We start from the raw sequence: 18804 nt of genomic DNA, 5'->3' as shown, positions 1-18804 counted from the left end.
CCAGAGGTCCACATTTTCCTGCTTTTATATGCTGCCTACAGGGAACCTCATAGTGGGGAACAGGCTGGGTCCCTCTCTACCTTCCCTGATGCAGTATTCCTGCAAACTTTTTTCACAACTTTGCCAAGTCCTCATCCTCTACAGCCTGCTCCAAGTTTACCAATACTTCTAAGTTCCCTCCATGGGTATCCCATTACTTGAGATTTGTGGATAAATGCTACATTTCAAGAATTTAGGTTTGTGAGTATCCCCCATACTGCCTGTATTAATGTTTCCTTTTTGAAAACTATAGCCTGTGTATCTTAGCACAGAGGTTCTCATCCTGGGGTCTGTGAAATGTTTCAGAAACATGTTTTGGTATCTACTTAATACAACTGGTTTCTTTTTTAATCCTATGTATTTTAGGTTTTTGTTGTTTGGTGATTGGTTTTTGTTCATTTTTTGTACCAGGTCTTCCCATCTCCCCTAGGTCTTTCCAAGTCACATAGCCACTCACTGACCAACATCACTGCTGATTGATACAGCTTTGACCCTGCTCTGTGTGGGTTCTTCCATCCTTAGGCAGCCCACTGTGCCTGATACCAGGCACTCACCATGTTGGTGCTGGGCTAAATGGACACCTGACTGGCGTTAGCTCCACTGAAGCTCAAAGCTCTCCAACTCAAGTGATATAACAGTCTCAGACTGTATTTTGCCTTATTTACTTAAAAATATTTTGAAGAGGGGTCCATAGCTTTACCAGGGTTAACAATCTCTGTCTTAGGTGTTCTCTCAGTGAGATCTGTGTACCAACAACCAGACATCTGAGGATTGGCAGCTGAGAAGGCATTTAGTCCAGGTGTTCAGATAGTCCCCCAGACAGGAATAGCATAGTAAGGCATACAACTTATGTACAGACTTATTCTTATCAGTAATTGGTACTACTTCTTCAAAATGATTCTTATAGGCAAGAAAGATATATTAAGCACCATGTACTAGGCACTGTTTTCAGCAAAGTGGGGATAAGAAGCCCTGAGCCCTCCATTCTTTTGCTAAGGCAACCTTATGAAGAGTATGTTTTTGTCTTCTTTTTTGGTGGGGGGAGAGCAGAGCAACTGGGGTTAAGTGACTTGTCCAGGGTCACACAGCTAGTGTTAAGTGTCTGAGGCTGGATTTGAACTCAGGTCCTCCTGACTCCAAGGCTGGTGCTCTATTCACTCTACTACCTAGCTGCCTCGGGTGTTTTTGAGGCAATCAACTAGGCTTTGGGACTCGGTGCCATGGGAAAACTTGTATTTGTGGAAATCTAAATGGCAAGTTAGCCTCATGAACACCATGAACTTAGGTCAAGAAATGGTCTTGACACTGGCCATGTAACCTTGGGCAAGTTACTTAACCCCAATTGCTTTAAAAAAAAAAAAAAGAAATGGTCTCGACAGACAATAGGATTCGAATATTGTGGTGGTCAGTGGCAGGTAAAAATATGAAGCCCAAGGCAGAGGCATTAAGGAAAATAAGCAAGGTAAGAATTTGTACAAAATCTTTTATTGGCTATTTATATTCCTTCACCCAAATCCCCATGCCCCTGGCCTAGAACCCAACAAGTTTCAAAGGCTTTCTGCTGCCTGACTTTTGGGAAGAGGGTAGATGGGGAATGGGAAGAAATGGTACCATAGATTAAAACAGTTACAGTCAGACACACTGTAACTGGACTCTAGCATAGTGATGTCATTTTGGTCCTCTTCGAGAATGAAGGACAACAACCAACCAAGGGAGATAAACACCCAGACTCAGGTTGTGTCAATGGGAAGGGCAAAGTCTGCCCTTCTGTTTTAGTTCTCCCATAGTAGACCCTCAGAATAATGGCTCTACTTCTCAAGAGATAGGCCAAATGAGGAGATGGTATCTGTTCAATGGAGGCATAATGGATAACCCACCACTTCCCTTCTTGATTGAATGTTTATACTCAGCTTGAGACCCCAATACTGAACCAATGTCTCTCCTGGAGATGGGGACTACAAGTAAAGGGTAAAGAGGTGACTACCCAGAGCTTCAGAATTGAGCTCTGAGTGCTAAACAAATATAACAGGGAGGGGAAAAAAGACAACACAATTCAAAGAGGAGATAAGAATGAATTCATGTGGAAGGAATAGAAGGGTAGGGAAAAGATGGGGGAGAACAGGTTAAATTACAGGTCATCAGTAGGACCTGTGGGGCCTTTGCTAAAGGACACTGGTTTTTACAGGAATTGGGCCATTAACCCTCTTCCCCATTCCATGCCTACAAAGGAAAGAAGAGAATTCCTGCCCCATTTCAGACAAAAGATCAGGACAAAAATTGGGCAAATACTATCATTCCTAGCTTCGGCTTTCTTGTCTGAAGGCCACTGTGCAGGGTTTTGTCTCTGCTTGAGACTGGAGGGTCCCTCACCGGGGCTTATGTTATAAAGGCTCTGTTTCCTTCTTAGGCCTAGCTCTCTAGGCACCATTACCTTTTTCCTGCTTGGTACCTCTACTGCCAACATACCAGGCACAATGTATTATCATCCCTCTTTCAAGCACTGTTTTTCCTCTACCCAATTCCTGCTTGGCTGAGAGGGAAACAATGGCCTTTAGCTATTGATCTCTGCCCTGAAGAAAACCCCACTAGGCAGTTTTGAGAAGCAGAGCAGTTCCGCCATGGAAATCCAGCTGGCCAGGGCTCTTTCCCACAGTCTTGCTAGCCTAGGCCAGAGATAATAACTCCCTTGGGAGGGCACTGGGCCTTTGGGGTCTCTGGGAATAGGAGATGCCTTGGGGAGCAGGCAAAAGGGAAGGGAGAAAAGCTGCCTATTCCTGGCCCTGGCCTGATGTGGTCAGGGAACCAGAGTTTACTTCTTCCCACTTGCCAGCCACCCCCACCCTCTACCTAGGTCCTGCTCTCAAAGATTCAGAAATCAGAATCAGCATCCAGTAACTCAGCCTCCATCAAATTGGTACGGGAATGAATGGGGGCTAGACAAGGCCGACGACCTTGAGCCCAGGCTGCAGGGCCTGGTGCAGTGGGTAGAAATGGATCCTGGAGTGAATTTGGCTCTGGACAGAGAGGGTTGGAGACGAGGGTCCAAGCTCCATGTCGATGCGTCTCCGCTGTTCCCCAGGCCCCTGCCACCAGGCACTTCTGCCGGGGCAGCTGAGGCAGGCGGGGCACTGCACTAGGTGCGGGTACAGGATGGCAAAGCTCCGTGGGTGGTGCCAGAGGGCACACCTCTTTCTTCCTCTTCCTTCTCTTCTTTTTCCTTCCCAGGCGTTTCTGCAGCTCTGGGGAGATCTCTGCCTCAACCAGCCACTTGTTAGCTTGTTCTTCTGGGGGTACTAGGAGAAAGGAGAAAGACAACTTGACGTTATTTAGCCATACTATAGGGTACTATGGAACTAACTCCTTCCCTTGGCTCTTCCCACCTCCTATCATTCACCCTAGACCACCTGCTCTCCCAGCCCTAGGACCTACAGTTTTGTCCTCATGATCTCCCAATCCTACTAGCCTTAGGCTCTGGTTCCACCAGACTCCATCAAGTTTAGCTCTGGAAAGCATCTTACGATTCATCTAGTTTAACCCCCTTATTTTACAAATGAACAAACGAAGTCCCAGAGAAATTAAGCTCAAGGTCACAAAACAAAATAGCAGTCAAAACGAATACCCAGATCTCACCATTCCTAGTTCATTGTTTTTTTTCCACGTTATTACTATCCCTTGAAGAGCAAAGGTTCTTAACCTGGAATATGCAAACTTTAAATTTTAATAACTATATTTCGATATAATTAGTTTCCACTGTAATTCCATGTGTTTTATTTTATGCATTTAAAAACATGATTCTGACAAGGGATCTGTAGATTTCACCATATTGCCAAAGGGATCCATTGAACCAAAAAGGGTCAAGAGCCTCTGCCCTGAAGCATCTCCTATAACACATGGTCTCCTTTTCTGTCTCCCACCCAGTCTCTGCCCCTCATACCTGGAGTTCCTACGGGAGTGACAGACACATCCTGGGGCAAGATAGCTCCCCTTCGAGCCACCATTTTGGTGACGTGTTGAGCCCAGGCAGAGGAGACATCGGCTGAAGGCTCATTGAGATCAAAGGCCAAACCCGCTATGAAAAAGAAAAAAGAAGAACTGTTAAAGAACATCATCATGGGCTTACCCTGAAACCCCTTTCTTTCTCAGTGCCAGTTACCTTCAGCCATTACTTCTATAACACAGAGAAAGTTTTGTTTTGCACCATGATTTCATTGATGTAGAATCTTGGGTAAGGAAACTCCTTCCTTCTAATAATGCAGAGCAGTACATACTATGCATCTTAAGAGTCTTTGAGAGTTGTCTAGGGGCACTGGGAGGCTAAGTGATTTGCCCAGGCTCATAGTTAGAATTTGTCAGAGGCAGTACTGGAACCTAGCCCCTCTAGACTGAGGTCAGATCTTTTTTTTTTTTTTTTGCTTTTTGGAGGGGGGGAAGGTAGGGCAATTGGGGTTAAGTGACTTGCCCAAGGCCACATGTCTAGTTTTTTGTGTTAAGTGTCTGAGGCCAGATTTAAACTCAGGTCCTCCTGACTCCAGGGCTGGTGTTCTATTCACTGCGCCACCTAGCTGCCCTTGAGGTCAGATCTTTATCTATATGTACGCTATACAATGCTGTCATAGAGAAGAACAAAGTGTCCCAAACCCTGTCTGACTTCAGCAAATGGGATCCCAAAGGACCAGCACAGAAGCCAAATTACCCTGTCAAAAGGAAAAAGACAGACATAAGGGAAGAGGAGGAGGAGGAGAAGGAAGAAGGAAAGAAGAAAGAGGGCAAGAGAAAAAGAGGAGATGGAACAATACTCTCATTTCCCATAGCTAAGGATCAGCCCATGTCTCCATGCCATGCTCTGTTGGGGCTGGGAATGGACCAGAGCCTTACCTACAGGCCCATCGTGGGACACCGTATGCATGCTGAATGAGAGCTCCTGACCCGGATTCTGTAGTAATTCCCTCCGCTTAGAGAAAGCCTTGGCAATCATCTTGCTTTTCTTGATTCGTTTGGGTTCATCATCACTTTGCCCAGTCAATCTGTTAGGAAAAGAGTTTGTGACAGGGGGCAGGGAATAGATTTCCCTCAATATTTTTAAAAGAAGAATAGTAATTGACCACTCCACTTTGACTCTCCTGTTATACTTTTCCTAAAGAACAGTCTAAGCACAAACATTACAGTTCTCAAGGGGTGATAAGATAGCTTCCGGATGACCTAAATTCTCTCAACTATCATAGATTCCAAAGAAAAAAGGTCTTCCCAACAACAAAGAGAAGAGAAGAGAAGAATGCTGGGTTCTCCAAATTTAAACAACTTCTTACTCAAAATGGGAGACTTCCACCATGCTGGGAATGAATCAGGTAGTCAGGAGCACCTAGTGTCACCAGGAGACACCTGTAAGCACAAGGAAACTAGGCCTGGCCTTCCCCAGCCCATTTCTTTAAATGACAGCTGGGGCAACTGAGGACTACAGCTGGAGAGAGGCTGAGAAAACAGAAAATATAAGACAGGAAAGCCAAGACTCTAAGAAGTCCCTGAGCTGGCCCTACCTGCACCAGGTACGTCTCCAGATGAGTAGAGTAGCCTTTGTCCAGACCCAAGTGCTCATGGCAATACCAGTTCCAAACATGGCAAACAAGTTGATCTTTTCCACCAAGAGGCTAGGACGGTTCTTGATCTCACAATCAGTAATAGGCTTCTTGGTAGGTAGCCCGATAGTCACGTTGGCTTGGCACCTATGTGTGGTGAGGGATGAGGGACAGGGTGAAGGACATGACTAAGCAGACCCCCTCATATATTCAACATCCCAGTATTTCCAAAAGTTCACTCCAATCCTTTAAACTGGCCTCATAAATAAGTGAAGACTTTCACTCCAGGGCCAGAAAAAAATTTGGTCTGAAAAATCAGAACATGTGCAGGTATCTACTTTAATAAAAATGTTAAATGTCACCTATGGCAATGGTACTGTCCTCTAGCTCAGAAGCAACTCATGCTTCCTGCTCTCAGATCCATCATTCATATGACTCTAGTAAATGCAGGGAAAGCTCTTACAAATATTTCAGATTGATGGCCCTTTAAATACATCTCCAAGTTTAATAACAAATTAACTGCTATGCACAGAAGCTGATACTAGTTGCTAGGAGGGAATTCACAAAATCCAGAAGATCCACTTCCTACGGCCAATTTATAGCATAATTAGAGAAGGGAAGGCATGAAATAATTTGCTAATGATCACAAAAACCATGCTAACAAGTACAAAACATAGTTCTGAGCCCCAAATTGAGGACATGAGGGCCGATGGACAAACAGACTCACGGGACTTAAAGCTGACGGAGACCTTAGAGATAAGCTAGTCAGAGTAACAGGGAGCTTTGAGCCTGGCCTTGAAGGAATCCTTAACAACCAGATAACATCAAGGGACTTTGAGGCACCCGAGGAGACATGGTTAGGCACAGGTATTAGACAGAATAGATCCGACCTGAGGAACAAAATCAGCCAGTGCTGGCTCCTGTTTGGTTCAGAGGCTGCAAAAATTTCCTCCTGTACTGCCAGACCCAGGACCATCTCTATGGCAACTCTGGCTCCACCCTCATTCCCCTTCCAGAGGCCCAGTCCCATACTCACAGTACATAGTCCCGGAAGCTGCGCTCCCACTCGGCCTGATTGAAGAAGTCATAGAAATGGCAGCTGAAGGTGATGAGCACAAAGCCAAAGGCTAGAAAGCCAAAAATGCCTATGGGGGAGCAGAGGTGTTACCCCATTACTCCATCCCCAAATTGGTGATGTTCTTGCTGGGCAGATTAGATCCCACTACCAGGAAACTTGCCCCATATGGAGTCTAAAGGCAGCTGCTTCTCAAGTGTTAATAAACTAGGTTGATTAGACTACTAGAAGGTAGTCAAACTAGGTTCAGTACTAGACTATGTTCTAGTGGAATTGAATCTAGTTTGTTTGAACAGAAAGTCAAGAGAAATGGTTCCAACTGATGGAACAGCCTAGAGAACAGCACTGACTAAAACATTGCTCTCATTGTAGCCTGAGACTAAGGAAGAAGTTGTGGACATGGAGGGTCTCACATGACCCAATATCTTCTCCAACTTCCCTTCCACTTCAGGTGAATGGGAAGTACCTAGGAATGTACTGTGTGCCTGAATTCTCCCACTCCTTGGTCTCTGTTCACTTCTGTCAGAGTCACAGTACAGATAGTATGCCCCTGATGGCACCTCTAAGAGCCCTTCTCTGAAATCCATCTGTCATTGCTTTTCTTCCATCTTTGTAAGAGTGGAGTATAAAGGGAAAAGTGAAATGTAATAATAATAGCATTTATATGGCACTTTAAGGTTTGTAAAGTGTCTCTCACACTCACACTACTCATCTGATCCTTGAAATAACCCCAGGAACTAGGTGCTGTTATTATCACAGATGAGAAGACTGAGTCTGAGACAGAGTAAATGACTGATCTATGGTCCTACAGTGATACAACTCAGTGATTAGAGGTCTTCTTGACTTCAAGTCTATCACTCTGTTTTCTGTACTACCTTGCTGTCAAATGTAAGCTCCTTGAGGGCAAGGGCTATTGGTCATTTTCTCTTTGTATCCTAGCAGAATGTCATGTATATATACTGGGCACTTAATAAATACAAATTAAACTAAATTGAATTAAATGGAGGGATTGACAGGTGTTACAGAACAGCCCCACTCACCCAAGCGCAGCATGGTCTCATTGATCTTGCTGGCTGCTTTCTCACTCAGTAACCCAGGGTGATTGCTTTTGATAGAGAAGAGAGTCATAACTCCTAAAAAGAAAAGAAAAAAAAAACACTTCAAAGGTTATCAGCCAGGGGAATCCCATAGAGAAGGAGACATGTGTATGATACCAAACCAACCAGGGGTAGTCATCTTTGTGCTGACTTTCAGCTTGGAAACAGTGGAAATTTAAAGACACTCAAAACTTTACAGAGGAATGAGACACCAGGAACAGGACAAATCAGGGCTGCTGAGAAGCCAATGCAAGGGGAAAGAAAGGTCCAATCTCAGACCAGTCACTTTTAACTAATGCTGACAGGTCAAGTTAATTCTAGAGAATACAGAATAAATGGAGATCTCAAGGAGGCACATGTGAAAGTGAAGAGGAAGAGTGTAAATTGATTTATAGAAAGAGAACAAAACAAAAATAAGAACTTAGTGGAAAACAGGATACATTTGGGGGTGAAAGTCTGAAACAGGGATCATCAACAGACATTGCATTTATGTCCTGTTGGAGAGGGGATGAAAGGCACACAAGTGAGGTGGAAAATTGAGAGGTTAGGGTATATATGCATACAGTGGGGCAACAGGATGGGCCCAAGATTGCTCATGGTTAAGGCTGCAGAATTGAGAAGGTTTTTCTTGGACAAGTAGCACAATATGTGAAGAAAGGTGTGTGGAGTTTAAAATTAAGAGAGCCCTGGGTTTGAATCTTGTCCCTAAAATTTACTGGCTATCTGACCATGACCAAGTAACCTAACCTGAGTTTCAGTTTCCTCATCTATAAAGTAGGGATAATGATACTTATAGGAGTTGCATCATAAGATTTTGATAAGAATCCTAAAGTACTTTTAATGTTGTTGTTTTTGAGACTGGGTCTCTGTATCATGCCCAGACTGGGAGTGCAGTGGCTGGTTATGGCCCCTATCCCAATTCTGAGAAGCATGGAAGCTTAGGCTTGCTCTTTTTTTCCCATTCTGTGCCAGTATGTCCCTTCTTAGGCATCCTACTGGTCCTCTGTTCCCAAGGGCCCACCATATTGGTGCCAGACTTAGTGTGGATACCTGATGGGCATTAGCCCCACTGTAGTGCAGAACTCCTGAACACTAGTGATCCACCTGCTTTAGCCTTCCCCAACATCAGGGATTACTGGTGTGGGCTACCACACCCAGCAACAAATTACTTTGCAAGACCAGAAACACTATACCATATGTAGGCTAATGCTTAATTTAATAAAGCTAAATGCCTAATAAATAAATAAATAAAGCTAATGCCCTAGTTTAATAAATATTTGTTGACTGATCCTGGGCCTCCCACTCACCTCGAATGAGGAAATAGCCCCCAACAATAAGCACCAGACCAATAGGGGCCAACACAAAGCCAGCTCGATAACGATAGTTCTTGTAGCCCACGAAACAGATGCCACTCACTGAGTCCCCATCCACCTAAAGTGGGAGGGGAGTTGGAGAAGACAGTTGGTCACATAACGCCTCACCCTTCCCCATCCCCTCCCTTAGCCTCTGGACCCTGTACCTGGGCCACAGCAAGAATGGCCACCGTGAGAACAAAGGGCAGTGACCAGGTGAGCAGGTGGAAGTAGGAGGTCTTGCCAGAAAGAGGCTGGTAGGTGGTGCCCAGAGCCTTGAAGGAGGTGTGCCAAGCATAGGTGAGCACCACAAACCAGACCACGCCTGCCATTAGCGCATAGTATACGATGACGAAGATGATAACACAGGACAGGGTTTCATTGGAGCTGTAGGGACAGGTATGGAGTCACTAGAGTAGTCTGTCCTACTGTTCTCTTCCCCCACCAAATCCCTAAAATGTCCCTAACTCAGCAGGCCAAGCTCATAATGACTCTATCAGAACAACACCTGATTATGCTAGAGAGGACCTGACTTCAAGGTGACAGGGGATGCGGGCTGGAAAGGGTTGGGGTTGAAGGGACATGAGCTATGCTCTGGTCCCAAGGGCTTGGATCCGAAGTATACACTGGTCTTTATTTTCTACTTCTAAGCTGATGCTTTCTTGGTGAGAAGACTGGAATATGCTAACCTCTCCCAAACTTCCTTCCCCCACCTTCAGTTTCCTGGGGCACCTACGTGGGCTCCCTCAGACACATGGTAACCCTTACCTTTAGTTTCCCTGGGAACCTACATGGCCTCCCTCAGACACATGATACCCCCCCACACACCTTTAGTTTCCCTAGGCACCTACGTGGGCTCCCCTAGCCGCATGGTACCATCAGCTCTGCAAACAATTTCCCGGCGGGCACCATCCATGAACTGGGCCAGCCAGCCAATGCTGCCCACAAAGAAACAAGCATTGACATAAAAGAGGATGACAGCAGGGTAGCGGTTCGAATTCTTCCAGTCAGCAACAAATGTGGCCTATGGGTAAGAAATGGCACATTCAGGGGGCACTGTGTGGTCTACCTACCCCATGGGCTCCCAGCTGCCACTCATCCCCTAGGGCAGGGGTGAGGAACCTGCGGCCTTCCAGGTCCTTAAGTGTGACCTTTTGCTTGAATCCAATTTTACAGAACATCTGAAGGCCAGGATCTGTTCTGTAAAATTTGGATTCCGTCTAAAGGCCACACTTAAGCACCTAGGCCACATGTGGCCTTACGACTGCAGGTTCCCCATCCCTGCCCTAGGTACTTCCCTCAGAAGTGAATGTTCTCCTATTAAGCCCCCTTCTGCTCTCCATAAATCTAGTATCCTAATGTTCTCTTGCCTTTAACCCCTGACCATACACACACCTCTGTCCACATCACACTCAAAGCTTCTCCCTCTCCCTGCCTTTGCCCAGGCTGTGCTCCATGCCTGGAATGCTTTCCTTCCTCACTTCAAGGCTAAACTAAGGTGCCTACTCCCATGGGCCTCTGTGCACTCATTTGCTACTGTTCTCACTCCCCTCCACTAGAAATTACTTTGTATTTGCTTTTATACTTTGTACTTACTTAATATTGTATCTCTGCCCCTCCCCAGCCCCAAGATAATAAAAGCTTCTTAAGGATCAGGACCGATTTTTTTGTTCTTGTCTTTGAATCTCCAGGGCCTAGGACAATGCCTTGCCCATAGAAGATGCTCAATGCTTGTTGAATTGAACTGAATGGAACTCCTCCATCCTTGGGGGCCTCTTCACCTCCCGGGGCCTCCCATATTTATGACCTAGGGTGCTGCCCTCCTCCTCCCTGCCCAGTCCCCCGTGCTGACCAGGGTAAAGAGAGTGCAGAGGCCAGTGACAGCGCCAAAGGTAGCGATATAGCTGTGCATGTCCTGGTGTTCAGCCTCTGTGAAGAGTGGGTTCTGGCACTGAATACCGCAGCCTTCCACGTCCTCGTACCAGCTGTTAGGGTTATCTGTGCGTACCAAGGGTGACTCACATTGTCCCGAACTGTTGAACTTGATGTTTTGCACCTCATTCTAGAAATATCATCAGAGAGGGTAAGATGGGAAGAAGAGAATACAAACGGGGAAAAAGGTGGTCAGGAATAATTTGTATGTATAATAATGTATATGCATTTGCATTTATATATATATATATATATGTCGTATATGTTTAACAATGCCAATTAATCTGTATCATATGTAAAATTGTTATACCATATGGAAATTTATATTTATAATAATATGTATTATTTCATTTAATCTATTTCACAGACTTAGCACTTGGTCAAATTCTGTTACGTAGCATGCATTATTTAGCTGTTATTTTACATCTGTTTCTCTAGACTCCATTGACTAAGCACAAGTGTCAGGGTAGTGATGGCTTCCATTCTAGACTCCTGGCCAAGGAATCCCTTCCAATAATACCAATACTGACAACAATAGCTAGCATTTATATTGAGCTATAAGGCTGGTAAAATGCTTTAACATGTTACCTCATCTGATACCGAAAGCCACTCTCTGAGGTGCTTTTATCATTTCTACTTTCCAGACGAAGGAATTGGGGTGAAGAAAGGTTAAGTGATTTGTACTGGGCTACAAAGTGTCTGATGCAGGATTCAAACTTGGGACTTCTTGACTCATGGTCAAGTGACATATCCACTGCACCACCCAGCACCAATTACGGCCTGGCTGACCAGTTCATCCTCAGCTCAGAAGTTTTCCTGTTGTCCTATCTTGCTTCTTCTCAAACATAGTAATATGACCACAAGTTGATGTATCCTGTCATGGTCTAATACTGCAGTTGGGCTCCATGATTTACAGATTGCCGGGGGGGGGGAGGGGGGAGGGGATTAGACCCACCCAAAAATGTAATAGGCATTTGAGGTCTTAAAGCAAAAGTTGGAAGTCCACTTGGCTGACATGTTGTAAAATGATCCAAGCTAATTTTGTCTGATTATTTGGTGCTTATATTTGTTGACTTCCTGGTTATAGAATAAGAGTATAGGTATCCTTTCCACATTGAGACTTTCCCCATCAGGGTTTCAATATATTGAAGGTCAGAATTCTTAATTAATAAGAAATTAAATGGGAGTTTTTTGGGAGTTTTGTGGAAGCTGCAAACAACATGTGAAGGCCAGCAGATGACACAAAAAAGTTTAGAAACTCAGAAATGCATAAAATATATGTATAATATCAAAATATTTTATCTTTTAATACCATAATTCAGATCTTCTCTGGTTTGGAGGGTCAAAAAATTTTACGCATATTTTCTAGATCATGGATCTGCTGAACCCTTAACCCTTGTGATGTTGAAGGGATAATCATACCATGAAAGATAAGGCAGCCTGGCCCCCTTATCCCCCATCCTAGTCACCCTGGATCTCTTCCCTACACCTGCTACACCTAGCGTCCTGTCAAATTCGGAGTCCCTTGGTCTTCACTTACTGGACAGCCTTCTGGAAAGTAGTCTGGGGTGCATTTCAGGAAGTCAGGCCAACCCCGTTCCCTCTCCACAATAGCACAGGGTCCCCGAGTGGCCTGGCACAGGGTTCGGCTGGGTAGCTCCACCCGATCATTCTCACACTTGGGCATGTAGACAGCACAGAGCAGGGGCTGGATCACTGCCCAGCATCGGGGAGCATTCCGAAGGCCTGGGATGAAGGAAGCAGTGAGGACAAACAGGGCAGTGAAGAGACCCTCCCTCCCCTCTGATTCAAGACAGTATTCCATATACCCCCACTGTGCCCCACTTAGGGCATCTCTCATTGTAATACTGTGGACCAGTTGTGGTCTGAGGCATCAAGTCAGGATAACAGACTGTACTAGTGATCTTGAGGCCTTTCACAGCCATAATTAGTGGAAAGGGGGAAACCTGAGACAGCTAGGCAAGAGACCCCCACCCCCTTCACACAATGGTGCATTCTGCTATTTCAAGAGACCCCAGAGGCCTCTTCCAATTGCTAAAACCCCCAGAACCCTCATTCCCCCTTACCAAGCTGAGGTGAAACAGAGAGGAGGTGGGAGCATAGGAAGAGGTGGTCAGAGGAGCCAGGTACTCCGTGGCCAGAGAGAGAAGAAACAGGAAGTCAGATGGAGAAAAACAGAGGAGACTCTGTGCATGTCAGCAGGAAGAAAGGTGCCAGAAACAGGCAACTGGAACTCTCCACCCAGCCCGCCCCATCACCCCTGCTGGCCCAGCCCATTTTCTCCTGCTCTGCCCCAAAGCAGCCCCTCCTCATCCATCCCAACTTCCTCAATAGCCTCTTCCAGAGTCAGTTGTATCAGGGATAACACTTGGGATTTTGGAGTCCAGGGTGAAATGATTAAATGGGGTGTGAATATTTCAATATTTGTGAAAGGATCCCTATTACCACCCCTGAAGAACATTGTGGGCATTGAGGGATCTAACCCAATAGGCTAACAGTTATCCTTACAAGAGTATCTCCAAAGCATATACCTTGTGCAGATTTTGATGACCCAAAAGGAGCTGTGCAGAGCTCAAAGGCATCATGATCTCAGGCTCCCTGAGAGGTAACATCCTAAAAAGCTTCCTCCATCCCCTGAATGACACTGGCCTCTACATATCAAAATCACTCCTTTCCACCTCCTAACCCCAAACAAATAATGGGGTAACTTCCATCTTATAAGGTCTTAGGGTTGTAGGTTTAGGGCTGGAAGGCCCTCAATTTACATACAAGGAACTGAGGTCCAGAGAAGTGAGGTGACTTACCCAAAGTCACACAGGCAGAAGGCAGCAGAGTTGGGAATTTTACCCAGGTCTTCTGAATCTGAATCCAGTACTTTTTCTACTAGACTGCCTTTTTCTTCTCTGGACCTTATCCAATAGAAGGTGAGCTCTTTGAGGGCAGGGATTGTGTTTTGCCTTTCTTTGTATGTCTTGGGCTTAGCATATTGCCCAGAATACAGGAAGCACTCAATAAACACTTGATGATTGATTGATTGATGGGAGTGATTGCTTTGTGGGGCAAGGGTAGGGGGAAGTGTTGGGCACTGATGCACCAGCAACAATGATGCTCATTAACTGTACCTGAACCTGCCTTCTTTGCCCGCCTACCAAGTTCCCTGAGGGTAGGGACTGTTTTCATTTATGTCTTTGTATCCCCAATGCCTATCAGAGTGACTTGGCACAAAGTAGACATTTAACAAATGCCTGTTAAATGGAGCTGGTTGGAAGCTAGGCTTGGTTCATGAAAGGACAAAGCTTAGGAGACATCCTTTTTCTGTCAGATTGGAATCTCTAAATTGGGAAGAAGCTAGAAAAAGGTATGGTCTAGAAATTCAGAAGATCTAAGGGAAATCTCAGGTCTAAACTGATCTGGTAAATTTCATAGGATAAATGCCAACTTCCCTTAAAAGTAGCTCCCTCATATCTTTCAGGTTTTTCATTACCTTCACCTACTAAACAATAAGGATGTACTAAGCATCTGCTACTTTTCAGGCAGAGGAGGCAGCAAGGTGGCTCAGTGGATAGAGAGATGGGCCTGGAGTCAAGAAGACCCGAGCACAAATCCAGCCTCAGACACTTACTAGTTGTGGGACCCTGGGCAAGTCACTTAACTTCTGTTTGCCTTAATCTACTGGAGGAGGAAATGGTTCAAGTATCTTTGTCAAGAAATCCCCATGGATAGTGTTGGTGTTTTATGGTCAACAGGGTCACAAAGAGTTGGACATGAATGAACAATAATAACAACTTTCCAGGGACAGTTTTAAGCTCCAGGAATACAGAAACAAAACCTGCCTTCAAGGAGCTTATAATCTAATGGGGCAACTACATCTGCCAGTACTCAGTCCTCTAAACCAGTGATGTCAAATTCAAATAGAAACACGGTCATTAATCTATGCATAAAGAGTCCTGTAAGGTTGCATATTGACTTAGTTTTGAAATGCAGCATTATCTTATTTTGTTGTATTTTTATTAATTGTTTTAAATCTCTTTCAGCTGCACTTGGTAATGTTGGGGTCCATGAAGCCTTTATGAAAAGTAAAGAGTAGATGATTCCTATCCTCAAGGAATTTACAGGGAAAACATTTAAAGGGAAAGCAGCCTAAGTTATGTACAGTCTCCTGGGATGGCTAAGACTCTACACAAACATCTCCAGGGTTTGGTGGACCTTACTGACTATGCCCTACTCTTGGGTAAGATCCCAACTTTGAGACAGATCAAACCAATGTCCAAAATCAGCTCATGAAACTGACTGTGGGTCTCAAAGACGAAGTCCACCTTCTTCACTCTACCACCCATCTACTCCAGAGGTCCAAGCAACCCATATTTTCCCTGTTGTGCTCTCCATGTTACCAGTTACCTTCTAGGTAATAATACACAAATCATCTACATTCCAACAAACTGAAAAGACTGAGCTGATGAGAGTGGGTCAAGGAAGAAAGAATTTCAAGGTGAGCTGAAGTAACTGGGTGCTTAGCATCTGGGTCTATTTCCTTGACCCTGACTCATCAGAAATGCATATAATGATTTTTGCACCTGGTACACACCTTCTTCCATTTTTCATTAGTAATAACAGTTGCCATTAAATAGTCTAGCTTTAAAAGGTATTTGCAAAGCATCTGCTTTATTTCATTTGATCCTCACAACAGGCCCTGGGAAGTAGGCACTAAAGCTCTTATCCCTATTTTCAATGAGGAAGAAAGTGAAATTCAGAGGTTAAGTAGCTTGCCCACAATAATTTATCTTAGGAAGGATAGAGAAACCCTGTCCCACTCTCCAGCCAGTGTTTCTTCTACACTAAGCTGTCTATTGCAATATTCTCCGTCCCACAGGGACTGTTCAGAGCAAAGGTTCCCAACAGGGACCCAAATCACTGTTGTCTAACTCTGTTCACTCTTCACCCCTGTCGACCTATCCTGTCTGGCTCCAGAGAGGTTGCATCACCTTGGAATCAGAGTTATATTATTATAGCACGCTATAATAAACACAGACAATATTACATTTTAAAACTTCTCTATCAGAAGTATGAGTTACTATACTTGCTAAAGATACATCTAGGCTATTGGATATACCAAGTATGCTACAAAAGAGCAGTGTGGTTTATTAGACAGTATTGGATGGAGGGTCAGAAGACTGGGTTCTCCAACAGTCAGTGCCCTTGGGCAACTCACTTAATTTGAATGAGTCTCAGTTTCTACAATCTGTAAAATGAGGGAACTGGGTCAAGCCAGTGTTTCTTGACCATTTTTATATGTGGCATGGACCTCTTCTCAAGAATGATGTTCTAAAATAACTTAGGGAAATGATGAGTTTAAGTTAGATGTTAGTAAAACTAAGGATGTCTCTTTTTTTTTCCTTCATCCAAGTTCAAAGACATCCTGAAATCTGTCCATGGACTTGAGTCCACTGATCCCAGGTTAAGAACCCCTGGATTAAATGATCTCTAAGGTCTCTTCCAGTTCTAAATATATGATCCTAGAACAAATATTATGTATGCTTCTGGCTTTTTCTTCTTTTGCTATCCTGCCTAGGCCCAGGGGAATAAGCCCAGTCAGAGTTCTGTGAGAATTTCAGAAAGATACTATTCCTCTACAACCATCAGCTACTAAGGTAGTAGGCCAGGAGTTAGGGGATCCTTTTTTAAAAAAAGATTGATAATGAAGGACCTATTTGGGTCCATTCTACCATGTTTTTAGTGCTTCTCATTTCCTATCAAATCATCTATGAGCTCAAAAAAATCTAATGAGGTATACTATGAAAGTCCTTTCCAACCTAAGGATTCCCAGGCCTAGAATGGTAAAAACAGCTCATAAAGCCTCCTGGTTTTATTTTTGCTCTTTCCCAGTCTCAGGACAATATCACAGTCCCTATTTTCTAGATGAGAAAACTCAGATGAAAGATCCTTGCCTATCTAACCTGAAGCTGAACCAAAGTGGGGAAGGGGGGAGTGGAAGAAGGCACAACTCATCAGACTGACCACCGAATCAAAAATCTCCAAACCTTCTGGCTCTTTTTGACTTAATCTTCAGCTACCTCTTCCTGGGTTTTACTCCCCATATACCTATCCCTTAACAATATTCTTTCCTTCACATTCCCTTTCCAAATGAATAAGTCTCCTCCTGTCCTCTTCCTTTCCCTTCCATCCCTCAGTAACTGATCTTATCTCTTGTCACTTACTCTGCATCACTGTAACCCTGAGTCCTCCATCTATAAGGGAAAGAACTTGGGGGCGACATTGACCTGGATCCTTCTTAAGGTATTAACTTCCCTATGGTTTTTACCCCATTTCCCAACTCCTCTAGCATCATTTGTCCCCCAAATCTACATAGGCCCCTTGTAACCTGCCTCTTCATTTCAATTAAAAAACATCTATTCAACGTCTAATGCACACAAGTTACTTCAGGCTCCTCTATGAGCCCTCCCACCCCCTCCCCCCGCATTTGTTGCATCCTGCATGCAATGGGACCTCAATACTAAAGCTCTCTCGTACAGTCACACACAATCTCACCACCACAATCCCTTCTCCTGGGGCCCCAACACTAGGATCTCATCACCCCCAAAATGGCCCTCCGACCTACGCTGCAAGCCCTTACCGGACCAGAGCACGAGCTTGCTGTGCGCCTCCTCCTGGGAGCCCGAATCCCCGGCCAGCAGCGTGGAGGTGGCCTCGTATGGCAGCGCCGAGCCCAGGCACACGTTGTAACGCAGCGTCTCACAAGGGGCTGCCCGGCCGCAGTGGCTCAACAGGGGGGGCGGGCCAGTCTCGGCCCCACTCGCTCTCCCGCTCCAGGGTCCAGGCCCGGTCCTGTTCCCGCTCAGAGCCGCCCCCTGGCCCGGGCCCCCTAGCAGCAGCAACAGCAGCAGCAGCTTCAGCCCCAGTAGCTGGAGCGACGGCCCCCGCACGGGCCGAGCCGCGGCCATGGCCAAACCCGCCAACTCAGCAGAAAGAGAGACAGCCCCCTCCCTCCCTGAACCCCCCGGCAGCTCACACAAGCACCCAATGTCCCGGGGGCGCCGCTCAGACTTCCCGGGAGTTCCCTGAGACCCGCTCCGGTCCCCCCTGGACGCCGCCCGCGCCCCGACCCCTCCGCGCCCAACTTTGCAAACTTTGTAGCTGGTGGCCCATGGTTGGGGTGGCTGCGGCCCGGGCCCCAATGTAGGGCCCCCACCCCTCTGCCTTGCTCCCCAAGTCTACTTCAGCCCCTGGAGTATGCCGGGCCCCCAATCCTCGATCCCATTCCCCCTCCCACAATAAAAGCCTCCAGCGCGCCCAGCAAACACTGCAGTGCGTGGGTTGTAAATTCTAGACAATTCCCGCCCCCCCCCGACTCCGCCCCCGCCCTCCAACGACAAAGCCGTAGCCTTGCCCCTCTGAGCACCCCAATGCACCCCAAGCTAGCCCCGCCGGCTCCCCGGCTCCTTTGTTGCCCTTGCTCGGCTCTCAGGAATGCACGGGCCGCAGTAAGCCAAGCCCGGCCCCCCTTAACTAGCAGCCGGGGGGGAGGGACGGACGGAGTGAGGGGAGGGAAGAAGATGGAGAAGAGGGGAGGGGCAGGGGTAGCTCCGCCGTCTCGGGGGCCGGGAAAAGGGGAATCAGACTACTCTCCCAGCAGCCCGCTCCAAACAACAGGGTTGGAGAGGTAGGAGATGCTTCACAGATTTCTTTCTTAGCAATTG

The 18804-nt window shown here is 45.9% G+C and overlaps 1 protein-coding gene across 1 annotated transcript; it reads right to left on the bottom strand.

The window, feature by feature from the left end:
- Nucleotides 1-1508: 1508 nt before the first annotated feature.
- Nucleotides 1509-18447, bottom strand: SMO (smoothened, frizzled class receptor). The gene is made up of 12 exons (XM_069087193.1): nt 17721-18447; nt 12609-12814; nt 10989-11198; nt 9988-10160; nt 9304-9523; nt 9092-9215; nt 7728-7820; nt 6649-6757; nt 5574-5759; nt 4915-5063; nt 3974-4108; nt 1509-3332 (listed from the first exon to the last, which is right to left on the bottom strand). Exons 1-12 carry the CDS (start codon nt 18046-18048, stop codon nt 2908-2910), a joined length of 2358 nt encoding a protein of 785 aa, XP_068943294.1. The 5' UTR covers nt 18049-18447; the 3' UTR covers nt 1509-2907.
- Nucleotides 18448-18804: the final 357 nt, after the last annotated feature.

Source organism: Petaurus breviceps, unplaced genomic scaffold, assembly GCF_028583685.1.
Source record: "Petaurus breviceps papuanus isolate PSGF00001 unplaced genomic scaffold, PetGlider_PUasm1.0 181, whole genome shotgun sequence".
Taxonomy (NCBI): Eukaryota; Metazoa; Chordata; class Mammalia; order Diprotodontia; family Petauridae; genus Petaurus; species Petaurus breviceps.
The sequence above is the reverse complement of the archived record's forward strand: the minus strand, read 5'-3'. Positions and strand labels throughout refer to the sequence as shown.